At 41.7% G+C, this 13162-nt stretch overlaps 1 protein-coding gene across 1 annotated transcript in view; it reads left to right on the top strand.

Annotated features, from left to right (window-relative positions):
• The first annotated feature begins 3272 nt into the window (after positions 1-3272).
• helz2 (helicase with zinc finger 2) overlaps positions 3273-13162 on the top strand; it is a 30431-nt gene continuing 20541 nt past the window's right edge. The window contains exons 1-4 of the mRNA XM_023327090.1: positions 3273-3443; positions 8396-9787; positions 10224-10407; positions 10603-10710. Of these exons, the coding sequence (XP_023182858.1) occupies positions 8445-9787; positions 10224-10407; positions 10603-10710 (1635 nt within the window). The 5' untranslated portion in view covers positions 3273-3443; positions 8396-8444. The remainder of the gene's footprint in view (positions 3444-8395; positions 9788-10223; positions 10408-10602; positions 10711-13162) is intronic.

Below are 13162 nucleotides of genomic sequence, written 5' to 3'. Positions count from 1 at the left end.
TAACCCTAACCCTAACCCGATTTTGAAAAGTTCACCAAGCATGACATATCGTATGTTTTCTGACTCAGGGGAACGCGCTGAGCACGGGAAACCCACTCCCAGCTCCATCCGACGCTCCTATCAAAACTTGAAAAATCAATGGGAGTCTATGGCAGCTACAGGAAGAGGAGGGGCAAGGGCCACCAAACTTGCAGGGATGGTGGGTCGGGGCAAGGGCTGTACACACACCGAGTTTCAGCCCGAGAACCCTTACTGTCTGGGACTTACAGAGAGTGAACCGTTTTTTCAAATGTATGGGTGTCAATGGCAGCTATGTCAAGGGAAGGGGCTACGGCCACCAAACTTACAGGGTACCTGGGGACCCTCCATGAGTGCCTGGAGGCCAAGTATGGGACCCATAAGTCTTTTACTTTTTCACTTACAGAGAGTGTACCACTGACTTTTCTGGTTTTCATCCTATATCCTCTATTTTTAAGTCTAAGTTTATGTTGTTTTTAACCCAAGTTTGGTGATTTTTAGTTGATTGTTAATTTAATTTAAAGGAAAGAGGAAACGAAGAAGAGGGTGCTTAAACAAAATTACAAAGAAAAACAAAGAGACAAAGCAACAAAGAAAAAGAAAGAACAAAGAAACAGAAACAAAGAAACAGAAAGAACAAAGAAACAAAGAAAGAAACAAAGAAAACAGAAGAACAAAGAAAAAGAAAACGCCTGAAGAAGACAAAGAAATGTCGAAACGTCGCGAAAAGAAGCTAAATAGAAACACAAGAGACATCAAAAATAAAGACAAACATAATTCTAATTAGTAGAGTGTAAGGGAAAGAACATAAGGGGTGCCTAAAACTAAGTTGAGTTTTTTTAGTTAATGTAAGGCACACGACTCAAGGGGCAGGATGGCCAGTGCCTTCCCAGCCTTCCACCTGGAAGGTTGGCTCTCTCCCCACACCTACCCCAACCCTAACCCCAAACCCTTATGTGTGAATTAATTTTATTTATTGTAAGTCAATGTAAGATTTAATTTTTGGTGGAAGGAATGAGGAAAAGTAAAAAATGGGGGTGCCTAAACTAAATTAAGGTTGCAGAAAAAAACAGAGGGAAAGAAATAATAGTACCTGACGAAGAAAAAGAAACAGTAGAAACGTTGTACACAGGGGGCAACAAAGAACCAATTTAAAGAGAGAGGATAAGACCAAGGGAGCCACTAGCAGGCCAGTTGGGGGCTGGCGGTGTGCTGGGGGGGCGTGTTTGAGATGGGATGACCAGTGCATTGTGCCCCTGTCGTCTTTGGCGGCCAGGGAGGCGGACGGTCTTTGACCGCTTTTCATTACACTGTAGCTAGGTTGTTCTAGAGGTTAAATAGATATTATTAGGGCTTCATTAGTAAAATGGCAGCAAATTAGCTTATTTCATAACTTCATGACCTTTGACCTTCTCTCCTCTGGTCTGTGTAACAGCTACAGTCTCAGATCAGCTCAGCCCTCCAGGACTGTCAACAGCAGAAACAGAAACTTTTTACCTGTTGGGGAAAATAGAGACTAGATTTGCTTTGCATTTCCTGCATGATGGCGATGATCCAGTAGGATCCAATTAGATTATTGATTATTATGGGTTGTTGCTATGATGTTGTACGGAGTTTTTGTTCAATGTGGCCCTTTTTAACTTTGAGCCCCTGCCCCTCCGTAGGTCTCTGCACGGCCCTGATCCTCATCTTCTCCTGGCTCCTCTGTCACTTGAATGCCATCCATTATCATGTTGATGACATTTTCAAAATATTTTCTTTCTCTCTTCTTCCTCTAATCTTTTTCACATCTAAAACACACAAATAACTGGTCAATATATCATAAAGATGAAAAGACCAAGACTATGCTTTAGAATATTTGTTATAGTGAAAGAACCCAAAATTTATTTTGAAATGATATTTAAAGATGATTTTTACTCAAACTAAACAGTGTGTGGCTGTATTGTGGTAGGCATACCATAGGCTATTTTACAGAAATATTACATTACTGTTCAGTGATAAAGCACCTTATATACCTGCTGTATCAAATATAATACACACAGTTTAACTGAAATAAAAGAAATTAATTTTTAGGTACCTGTGCATTGTCTCAAAACATAAAGCATTAATTTAAAAAGGTGAATAACAATTTTTAAGTTATTTTTACCGTAACTTCCCTAAAAGAAGTTACGGTAAAGACTCTGAAAAGACTTTTCAGAAAAAACCGTGTGACCTATCTGATATGAACAGAGATTTTGAAAAGAGAAAAAAAACTGTTGTTGCAATGATAATCCAGTAGAGGGCAGAATACATGTCTCAAATTCTATGCAACAGGGTTTGGAGGTAAGTATTAATCCTATTGACAAAATATAGGTCACAGAAAGTTATGCAGCAAATATGATACTAATGGCGATAAAGGGTTAACTTTAGGAAGAGGAATCTGCTCTTCACCTCACTGACCTCAAATGGGTCAGAACTCCTCAGGGCAAAATCTTCTTGCTTCAGTCGTGGGACATCCTACTGATGGACAACATCCTCTTCAGTCACCATGCCTAAATAACTGAATTATGAATGGGAGAAATGAAACTTTAGGCATCAATAATAATGGTACAGATGGAAAAATCTGAATTATTCCTATGAATAATAAATCTGTTCTATAAAATAAAAATAGTAGAAGACTGATTAGAATACTTTGAGTTGATCTGTCTAGTAAGACATTTTACCAGTACTAACTGAATTATACCTGTTAGAAATGGAAGTTTATTTTTATAAGAATTCAATTTTATTTCTACCCAAAGTTAATTTTTCCTGTGAAGAATCATGTTTGAGATTAATGTTAATTTGGAAAGAAAAAATAATATTCTAGATATGTGCAATGAAAGAACTTATTTCTGGAAATACATATCAGGTTTGATTATTAAAAGTTCAAATGGAAACACTGAATTTTCAGAGATTTTCAGATTTCTTCCACTTATTTCTAATTATTGCGCTTGTAATAATGGAAAGTTTAAAATATTTTTTTATAGTAATAATGCGCTTGTTGAGATTTTGAATTTCCTTTTCTGCTGGTTGGAACATTGTGTTGACGAGGAGGAATCAAATTACTGCTGCCTGAAAAACAAGGAGAATTTGCCTTTTTCATTAAATGCTATAACCACTTGCCATAGCCGCGCATCGCTCCGAGGGCTACTTCCGGGAGAAGCTCCCCGTTTCCAAGGCGACTGCGCGCGTGCCGTCAAATGACAGAAACGAAACTTAAAAGAGCGCTTCCGGTGAAATGCCGAGTTAAGCGCAGGGTTAGGGTGAGCAGCTCGGTTCGGAGATCCGGTCTGGTCCATTCCGCCTCAGTTCAGCCTGTTTTAACATTTTAGCTGCTGTACTGGTTGGAGCCGCCTTGAGTTCGGTCCGGTCCGGACCGGCTGGTGCCGTCCACTTTAATTCAATGTGTAAGTATCATTTATTCTGGCTGTTCTGGAAACGGGTTCTGGTTCTTTTAAAGGTTTCCAAGTTGTGACACCTGCTGACATTTACTGGGACGGGATAATGGTACTGGTTTGTTACCGACTGGTTACTGGGATGGTTCTGGCACTGAGACCTGATTGGTTCCAGATGTTTCCATGGTGACTCCTTCACAGAGGTTCGGCTGATAGTTCTGGTTCTGTTCGGACTTCCTGCTGGACGTGCTGGCAGAACTCCGGTGGTTCTGGGTCCAGTTTAACTGATTTCCTTGAGCAGGAAGTGAGGACAGGAGGCTCGTTTTCAGCGTCATCACTTCCTTCTTCTTCAATCAAAACTCTCCATTATCACCTGTCGAAGTGGGCGGGGCCTCCTCCCGTAGCCCCAGCTGATTGGCGTAGCACACCTGGTTGTTTAGTGCTGGGCTGAAAACAGGCTTGATTATTATGGTCTGTCAGCAGAGCTGCTTTATTCTCTACCTGCTGTTAAACTCTCTTATGTTTATTAATAGTAATAATAATAATAATAAGTTAATGCAATCTGCTGGGTTTGCTTAGATAGAAACTTTTTAATCTACTGTGAATAATTAATTAAGCAAACTAATGAGGATCAGTTGCTACGTTTGGATGTTTGAATTGAAATGATTCTTTTGTATTTGTGGTGAATTATGCTATAGAAATAAACCAAATTATAACTTTATAAACAGACCATCTGCTGATCTTCCTCACTGTTCAGACTGTCGGTTGCTGCGGTAACTGCCTGTATCACTGTTTCTATGCTGCTGTCTTTGTGCCAGCAGCCTGAGCCACTTAACAATCATCCGCATGTAGTGGCTCCCCACATCTTAGCAGCGCCTTAATGAGCTGCCAGCCAATCACAGGCAGATCTCTGTCATCCAATCAGAGCACTCCTGGGATGAACAAGAACCAATCACAAGCAGAAAGAGTCAGAGATGAACAGAGAGTTGGATTTAAGAAAAACACATTAAAAATATTTGAAGTTTGTAGCCTAAGAATATCCAGTTGAACATCCAAATATTCTATTTCTATAATCTTTCAGCTGCCATGTGAAAACTATGTCTCTTATTTTCAGTTTATATCTGACAGGAGATCATTTGCTCCCTGGTTTCTAGCAAAGACAATAACCAGAAGAAATATTTTGTTTTTTGACTTGAGATTTCTGGAGATAGTCCCAGATGAAATATTAAGATTATTTCCCCTAATATTTCTATTTGTTGCCATATTTTTTATACGTGGCTCTTTCCACAGATTCTTTCTCATTCAAGGTTCAGGACAGTTTTTGTCTGTAATTGTCCAGAAATATACAAATATTTTTAGTTGATATTTCCGGGCAGGAACCATTGGAATCTGGAACTTGTTTGTTCACTTAATGTTTAATATTTAATATTTAATGTTCATTAATAATTCAGGAACGGAGAAGAGGCGACACAAAGACTGAACTTTAGTCCAGATACTGAGCAGCTGTTCCCTCAGCATCATACCACCACTGCCGTTCAGCAGCACATCCACAAATACGTCGTTTCTCACACTGAAAAATCTGATGAGTTATCTTAACTTTCAAAAACTTTGTTTGCATTAAATTAACTGATTGTTACTAATGCACATTTTAGTTCACTTTATAATCTAATTATCCTGTAATTACCTAATAATTTAATGTATGTTAACAACTCAAAGCTTTATGGAAAACTACGTCAGCAGATATTAATATCAGTCATAATGATATATTATTACTGATATATGATATATCATTATATGCGGAGTGTCTGCAGTTAAGAGACTCTGATAAACTGTCACATTTTAATTTATTTCCAACATAAAACTCCACTCCCACAGTTCTTGAACTTTGACCTCCTGGCGCCGTCAGCGTCAGGAAGGAGTGGCGGTGAAACTGAAGGAAAGCAGAAACAATGAAGGGTAGATTAGGAACCGAAACCTGCAAAGCACCATGGGAACTCCCATCTACCTCTTCCCCAGCTTGTTGCAAAATAATCAAAATTTTACACAGAAAGCAGACTGGGAGCACTGGGAGATGTTGGGAACTGGAACTGGGATTTACATCTCGCAGAGCCGCTTCTAGAAAACACTGAAAAAAACGAAATAATCAGTTTAGTTGGTTTAAACTTTAAGTAAAATATAAGAAGTGTTGGGAATCTGAACTCACATCAGGCTCAGGCAATTAATCATATTTGTAATCAATCATTTATTAATTAAGTTATTAATAAAACTAAATATTCTGGATTTTGATCAGAGCAGATTTTCTGCAATAATGAGGAAAAAATCCAGACAAACGGCAGACAAAACTTTTCACACAAGGAGCAACAGTTGATGCTGATTTCTAATCAAAACTGAACATTTATTAACCAAACTACATTCACAGCTAAATTATTCCATAATTCAACTCTTTAAATACTGACATGTGATCAAGCTACTAATGAAAGACGAAAAGAAATGTATGTATTGACTGATGAAATGGGAATCAAATCAGATCAATGAACAAACTGAAACACTGAAAATTATCAGCAAAACTCATTTAACAAAAAAACTCAGGAAAAATCTGATTTGCAGAAGCAAACAAGCAGCATCACAGCGAGGGAGGAGGAAGATCAGGGCAAAAGGTCAGGAGGTCAAATCAAGTCCAGACTCAAACCGGCCAACACGTTTCAACAATAAAAGTTAAGCTCCACATGCTGGACACAGAAGTTGGGTCAGTCCTGAATCTGACCGGGGAATCAAGCAAAGATCGGCTGAGAGACGATCCAACGTCTCAGAATCTAAACGGCAGAACAGCAACAAAAATATCACAGGATCAGAAACAGAAAGGCAACTTTCTGATTATTTAAAACACCTGATTCAGCCCAGATAATGGAGCCGTCTCACTTTGAGTCAGTCGGGTCGAATCCCAAACTTGACCAAACAAAAGAAACTGCTTCTCTTCAGGTTAGCTTCCATCCCAGCTGGACTTTTTCAGCAGAACTTGAATGTCCTGTGCAGACGCATCAAGACACTTTCACGCTAAACGCTTCCTGGAAGTTCTCCGGTGAACATTGTGAAGGTTTTTAAGTAAATCTGGTTCCTTCAGCAGATTGGAAGGAAAAGTTCAGAGCTGATATGTCTCAGCTGGGTTTGGCTTTGGATTCTCAGGATCAGATCTGATCAGCTCTGAGTTTTATTGTGAGGTTGAAGCACGAGAAATGATCAAGAATTAGTTCTGATCAGTTTGTGAATAAAAATAATAAATTAAAACACAGTTTTTAGTCAAAGTACCAATAAATCGATGTACATGTAGCTGAGCTGTTCTACTGCACATTCAGGGCTATGGCAGCCCATTTAACATATAATCAGCTTCACTCCACATAACTGATATTGGCTTATGACATCACAGATAAGTTAATTACAGTACATCTAATTATATTCTAACTATAAATATCATCAAATTGACCATCAAGTTGCATGGAAACTCCAACTCAAAATATCTGCAATAATTGACTGACTACCTGGAATGTATGTCTCAATAATTAAATGATCAATAATTACATTATGACTAGTAAACATTTTTATCTCAACATGGTCTCAACCGACTGCAGTTAAGAGAAAATTATACCTATTTGAAAAATGAAGTTAAATCCACCAAATTTATTTGATTAAAGTCAAAACTGTAACTTGACTGGCCTGCGATAAACTGCCGACCTCCAGGTGACCCCGCCTCTCACCCCTTGACCCTGGCGACCCCACCAGGATAAGCGTGATGCATGGATGGATGATCCATCCATGCATCCATCCATCCATCATCCAACTCTGACAAAGTCTGCTGAGATAAATGTGGGTTTTTTTCAATCAAATGCAAAGTTACATTTTACAGTGCTTGCACTATAAATGCTTCTATCATCTCTGATTGAACATTATGGGGCGAGGAGCAGATCACTGATCATCATGACCCTTTGACCTTCTAGCTCCTGATTGAAAATGTTTCTTATTTTAATGTTAAGTTTATTAGAGTAGCACATTTCAAAGAGCTTTAAACCTGTGAAGTGGGAAAAATCTAAGACCCAAAAGTCAAAGGTAGAGAACAAAACAGCTTTAATTCAGCTGCAGGTGGAGAGCAACAGTCAGGAAGGCTCTGACTGCAGCACACAGGATGTTAGATTTCATACACATCTTGTCACAAACCATAGGTGGAGCAAACAATTCCAAGACGCTTAAAGGATAAACGCATCTAAGGAAAGAACATCTGGTTTCTGTCAACTAGGTGAAAAGGCAGAACATTGTGACAGTTTCCAACAGCAACCTGTTCTGTGCACATCAGCACTAAATTAATTATAAGAACTTTGATCGTGAATTTGTTTCCTCGAGTCCAGGAGTCAAAAAGTTAAACCACTGGGTGTGAAAACTATTTGTCTGTTTCTGACGTGGAGAGAAGAGCTGCAGATGCAACAATCGCTTCTGCAGGCAGGATGAGCTGAACTCTGTGGTTTAGTTCAGACTGTCAGGCTGATTTCCGTTCCTAGCTGAGACGTGCAGCTTCAACAGAAAAACATCTTTTACTCATGCAGTCATATATAACACTTTGGTATGAACTTATTAAAAGATAATAAAAGAATAAAACAACTTCAAATAAGCATTTTGATTATTTTTACTTCACAAACCATAAAAACGTTATGCCAATTATGAAACAATCACCAAAATCATGAAGCAAATAAACAAAGATATTGACCAATGTTCCAGTTATTAGTAATCAGAGGCATCTCTGTCCGACTTTGGCCTCGATTAAAGGAACTCTGTGTTCAGCACCAGCATCCCTAAGCCGGCCAGCTGCTACCCAGAGGTCAGGTTCTACGTCAACCCCTGACCTGATAGAGTTGGTCTGAACCAGAACCCGGAGCAGGACGCTGAAGTTCTGACATCTCTGCTGCTTCTTGTTTCAGACTCGCTGACGGTCCCCTAAACTCGCTCCAGCGCTCTGAAGGCATCACCATGTTGTCTGGCCTGCAGTCGACCCATGACCTCGCCCTGGCCTGTGGTCGCTGCTGCGTCCAGGAGAACCAGATCACCTTCACACTGAGACCTGGCCAGCACTGCTGTGAGCAGCAGGTGCTGCTCTGCAGAGCCAAGGGGAGCGGTGCTTGGAGGCCCGTCTCCAAACGGCCAACGTTTCCAAACCCAAAGCGATACGAAGTGTGCTGGCACTTCAAGGAGGGCCGTGGCTGCACCGTGCACAAGAACCGCTGCACCTACGCCAGGAGCGATGAGGAAGCTGCAGTGTGGACGTTTGAAAAGCAACATGGGATGGACCATCAGCGACTCTGCAGCATGTTGGCTCAGTCCAAGAGCAATGCCGAGCAGAAACCCAGTGCAGGAGAAGCTCAACTAGATCTGCTGGCTGCTCTGGATCTGAAGGTCGCTTGTGATTTATGCTCCAACCAGGACAATGAAGTCACGTACAGCATCCAGCCGGTTATCCACAAGTGCAGCAGGAGTCTCCTCCTAGGTAAAGGAAAGGCATCCAGCCAGTGGAAGGTTGTCTCTGAGCGGCCCACAGGGGCACACATGGGTCCCGGAGTCGTTTATAAAGTATGCGACTACTATGTCGCGGGTTCTGGGTGTCCCAAGCACACTCTGGGTCAGGGCTGCACCTACGCCAGGAGCTCTGAGGAGGCCGCTGTGTGGAACCACCTCAAAGAGAAGAAGATCAGTAAAAGTGAGTTGATCAGACACATAGCCGAGTCGGACCCGGGTCCAGAAACTGCAGAACAGGCAGCTCAGAGCATTCTCCAGAACTTCTCTGGTAAGTTCATCGAGTTCTGCAAACATTGTTTTCTGGAGCGGCCAACGAAACTGTCGCCAAAGCGGTGGAACGAGACATGTTCTGCAGACGCAGCTCACTGCTGGGAGCCGGTGTTGGTGCACCACCTGTCAGATGGCGGCACCAAGCACACCTTGAGCCAGGTGCGCCCCCCACCCCCTCACCGCCACTTCACCTTCTGCAGCCACGTCAGGCAGGGGAAGCCCTGCTGGCACCAGGCCGGCCACTGCCAGAAGGCCCAGAGCGAGGTGGAGATGGCCGTGTGGAAGGTGGAGCGCAGCGGCCTCTCCATCCGGCCTCAGCTCCTTCAGCTGAGCCGGGAGCGCCATCCGCAGGCCGAGCAGGTCTCCGTCTTCTGCAAGGTCTGCCTCTTGCTGCTGTCATCCCCAGAGAGCTTCTACAAGCACTGCTGCAGCCTGGAACACGCCCAGCTGCTGGCGCAGGACACCACCATCAGGTGGAGACAACGGCAGCCTCCACACAGCCGCCGGGCGGAGCTGTGGCTCTGTGACAGGTAAACAACTTATCTTTAGCGGAACCGCCACCGGATCAAGATGAGGTTCTCCAGAGCAGGGCCCACATCTAGGCCACTGATCTGATTTCATCTGGAACAACTCGCCACCAATCCACATCCAGAGACGAGCCGCACGGTTTTCTAACCAGTCTAACCTTTTCTATGTTGATAAATGTACTCATTTAGCAGAAACCCAACAGTATGTGTCTCTAAAACAGATCAGAGTCCAATATGACAGATGTTGGGAGTAAATGAGATTTCTGTCCAGGGAACTGGGGAAATATCAGCCTGATTCCTGCTGAGCATCATCTGATTATATGGGAGGGTTCACCTGACAAGGATTCAATCAGGACTACCTGTCAAGTGTCAATGAACAGTTCATCTTACATCAAAACAAACATTCTAATGCAATACTAACACAAGGTTTGCATTGTAGACCAAAAACCTGCGAATATGGGTCCAACTGTCCTAAAGCTCATTGTGAGGAGGAGCTGCAGGAGTGGATGATGAGATCTGTAGAGGAAGAGGAGATCAAACGCAGCATTGAGACTCAGGGCCTGATGTGCTACAACCAGCAGCTTCTGGATGATTACAGGAACAGCAGCAATGAAGTCTACGTGGTGAGTTCAGTTGGCACAGAGAGGGGATGACTGACCCGACTGTCTTAGTTCAGAAGATTTCCTCCTGTGATGTTTTCAGACATCAGAGACACAAAACCAGCAGATCCTGGTTTCCTCCTGTCGTCTCTCTGGGATGGGTTGGGTTTGGCCGCAACATCTGGCAATCTGACAGGTTTAACTTCTGATTCTCAACAGCTGTCTGAACAGGTGGATGATGTCAGCGTCTCCTGTGATGAAGATTTAACTGTGGAGACAGAAAACGTCTCTGCAGCCCTCAGATGGACCTTCAGGGTGGAGACAGAGGTAAACAAACATTCATCAGTTTTACAGGACAAACACTGTTTATATATGGAAATATTGAACCAAGAAGACTCAGAGATTCAGAAAGGCTGCATTCGTCTATATCAGTGGTTCTTAACCTGGGTTCGGTCAAACCCCAGGGGTTCGATGAGTCGGTCTCAGGGGTTCGGCGGAGCCTCTGCCGCGGAGGTAAAGACACACCTGTGTAAAGTCGTGATGACGCGCCCCGCTGGGCCATCACTGGCTGCAGAGGATCATGTTACGTTGCTCAGCCAATCAGAGCTGCGGGGAATTTAGTGGCTGTCGTAGTTGTACGTCGCGTGGTTTCTTTCTTAATATTTTAATCCATACTAAATATGTCGAGCAAAAAAGAAGAAAATGAACAGACTTTGCTCTGAAGATGCACCTGCCAAGGTGAAGCCACGCCTCTCTGAAGCCACGCCTCTCTGAACTGGTCTCCCAAAAACAGCAGCAGGAGTCTCACTGATTTGCAGGTATGTCATTTGTGCAACACTTTATTCTGGCCCCAAAAACGTATTTTGTGGATTCAAAACGACAAAAAATAAATTAAATTTAAAATTTTAAAAAATTAAGTTATTAAAAAAAATGTATTCTTTGAAAAAATCCAAATTTATTTTTAATTTGTAAAATAGTAAAAAAAAAATATTTTGGGGGCTGAAATTCTTTCATGGGGCCAAAATATTTTTGGGGGGCCAGAATAAAGTAACACTGTAACTTGCTGTGAGTTCATGGTTTTGTTCTTTGAGCAAAGTGACGTTCATGCACGACTCATTTTGTGCACCAGCAAAAAAACATACAACCTATGTCTTGAATTTGGAAAAAAAAATATTTTATTTATCACTAAAGAAGGGTTCGGTGAAGGCGCATATGAAGCTGATGGGTTCGGTACCTAAAAAAGGTTAAGAACCACTGATCTATATAGAAGTTGGAGTGAGTGTCCAGAACCAGAGCCAGACTAGAGGCTGAATGGACTAGAACAATACGGACGATTGTGCAGCCAATACTTTCACAAACAGCATAAACAGGATCCTGGTGGGTGGCGGCAGTCCCAGCTGATTTCATCTGTGAAGGAAAAATTTAGTAACAAAGTTTAAATAAATTTGAATGTACACTTTATGATGTTTTTATTAAAAGGTTTGCACTCAGTTGCAGCTCAACAGGAGATATGCTCTTCTGACCCTCCTCAGATAAATGAAGAACAGGGTGTTCAGCAGTTAGACATGTGAGACATGGCTAAGATGATAAGCCTAGTTTGTAGAAGTTCAGTTACTAGTATCTGTTTAGCCATCAGCAGAGAGACTTTTTGGAGAAACGCCTAACGTTGAGCTGTGAGTGTGTATGCAACCCTGCTCCACTGAAACTTACAGATAAGTGACATACAGATTTTTACCTGACACTTGAGCCAGGGGGTGTGGCTACGTAATGTGTGATGTATCCTATGTAGATGAGGGGACATTCAGCCCCAAGTCAGAACTCATCCGATTCTCACTGAGATGTGAGCTTTGTATGTTTTCTCCATTTGCAAATGTTAATTAAAGCTGAAGTTTGTTCTCTTTTATAGCTGAAGTTTGGTCTCGAATTTTGTGCAACTTAACACATCATTCAGCCACCAGTTTGCCCAGTAATGAACTGCAGGGCAAACTGATGGCAGGTGTGAAGGAAGAGAGGCACAGATAAAAACAAATCAATCCAACACTAAAGAATAACCAGTACAAAGGAACCTAGTAAATGTAGAACAGCGAAGAATAACTAGAAACATTAAGAAGAATCCAACTAAAGGAAGACAGGAACAAGACAGATCTAATCAAAATAAGAAACTAATAAAATAATAATGAAACCAGAATCAAATCAAACTACAAAACAACCTAACAAACCAGGATGCTGACAATAACCATTCATCAGAACAAAAATTATGTTTATATATAAATGTCTACAAAATCAAACACTTTCTGCGTCTAATTTTGGCCAACAACAAACAGTCAAATAAGCTGCCAAGTGGAAAGAAATACACAAATGAGGGGCGTGCTGCGGTGGCGTAGGGGACAGCGCGACCCATGTTTGGAGGCCTTAAGTCCTCAACGTGGCCGTTGCGGGTTCGATTCCCAGACCCGGTGACATTTGCCGCATGTCTTCCCCCCTTTCCTGTCAGCCTACTTTCATATAAGGGACACTAGAGCCACAAAAGACCAACTGGAGGGGAGAAACAAAATACACAAATAAAAGAAAATGCTGTGGTTCAACAGAACATTAACTTTACAAGATGTTAAGTGTCTTCCATTATGTTTTATAGGTATTAAAACTGCAAAACTAAGAATTATTTAATATAAAAAGAAATCTTCCTTTTCAAATTGCTCCACATTCAAACCAAAATATGTCATAAAAAAACTGCAAAAAGTAAAAGCTTGTGCTCACTTAGTAATGATCTGGACCTTCA

Source organism: Xiphophorus maculatus, chromosome 22, assembly GCF_002775205.1.
Source record: "Xiphophorus maculatus strain JP 163 A chromosome 22, X_maculatus-5.0-male, whole genome shotgun sequence".
Lineage (NCBI taxonomy): Eukaryota > Metazoa > Chordata > Actinopteri > Cyprinodontiformes > Poeciliidae > Xiphophorus > Xiphophorus maculatus.
The sequence above is the reverse complement of the archived record's forward strand: the minus strand, read 5'-3'. Positions and strand labels throughout refer to the sequence as shown.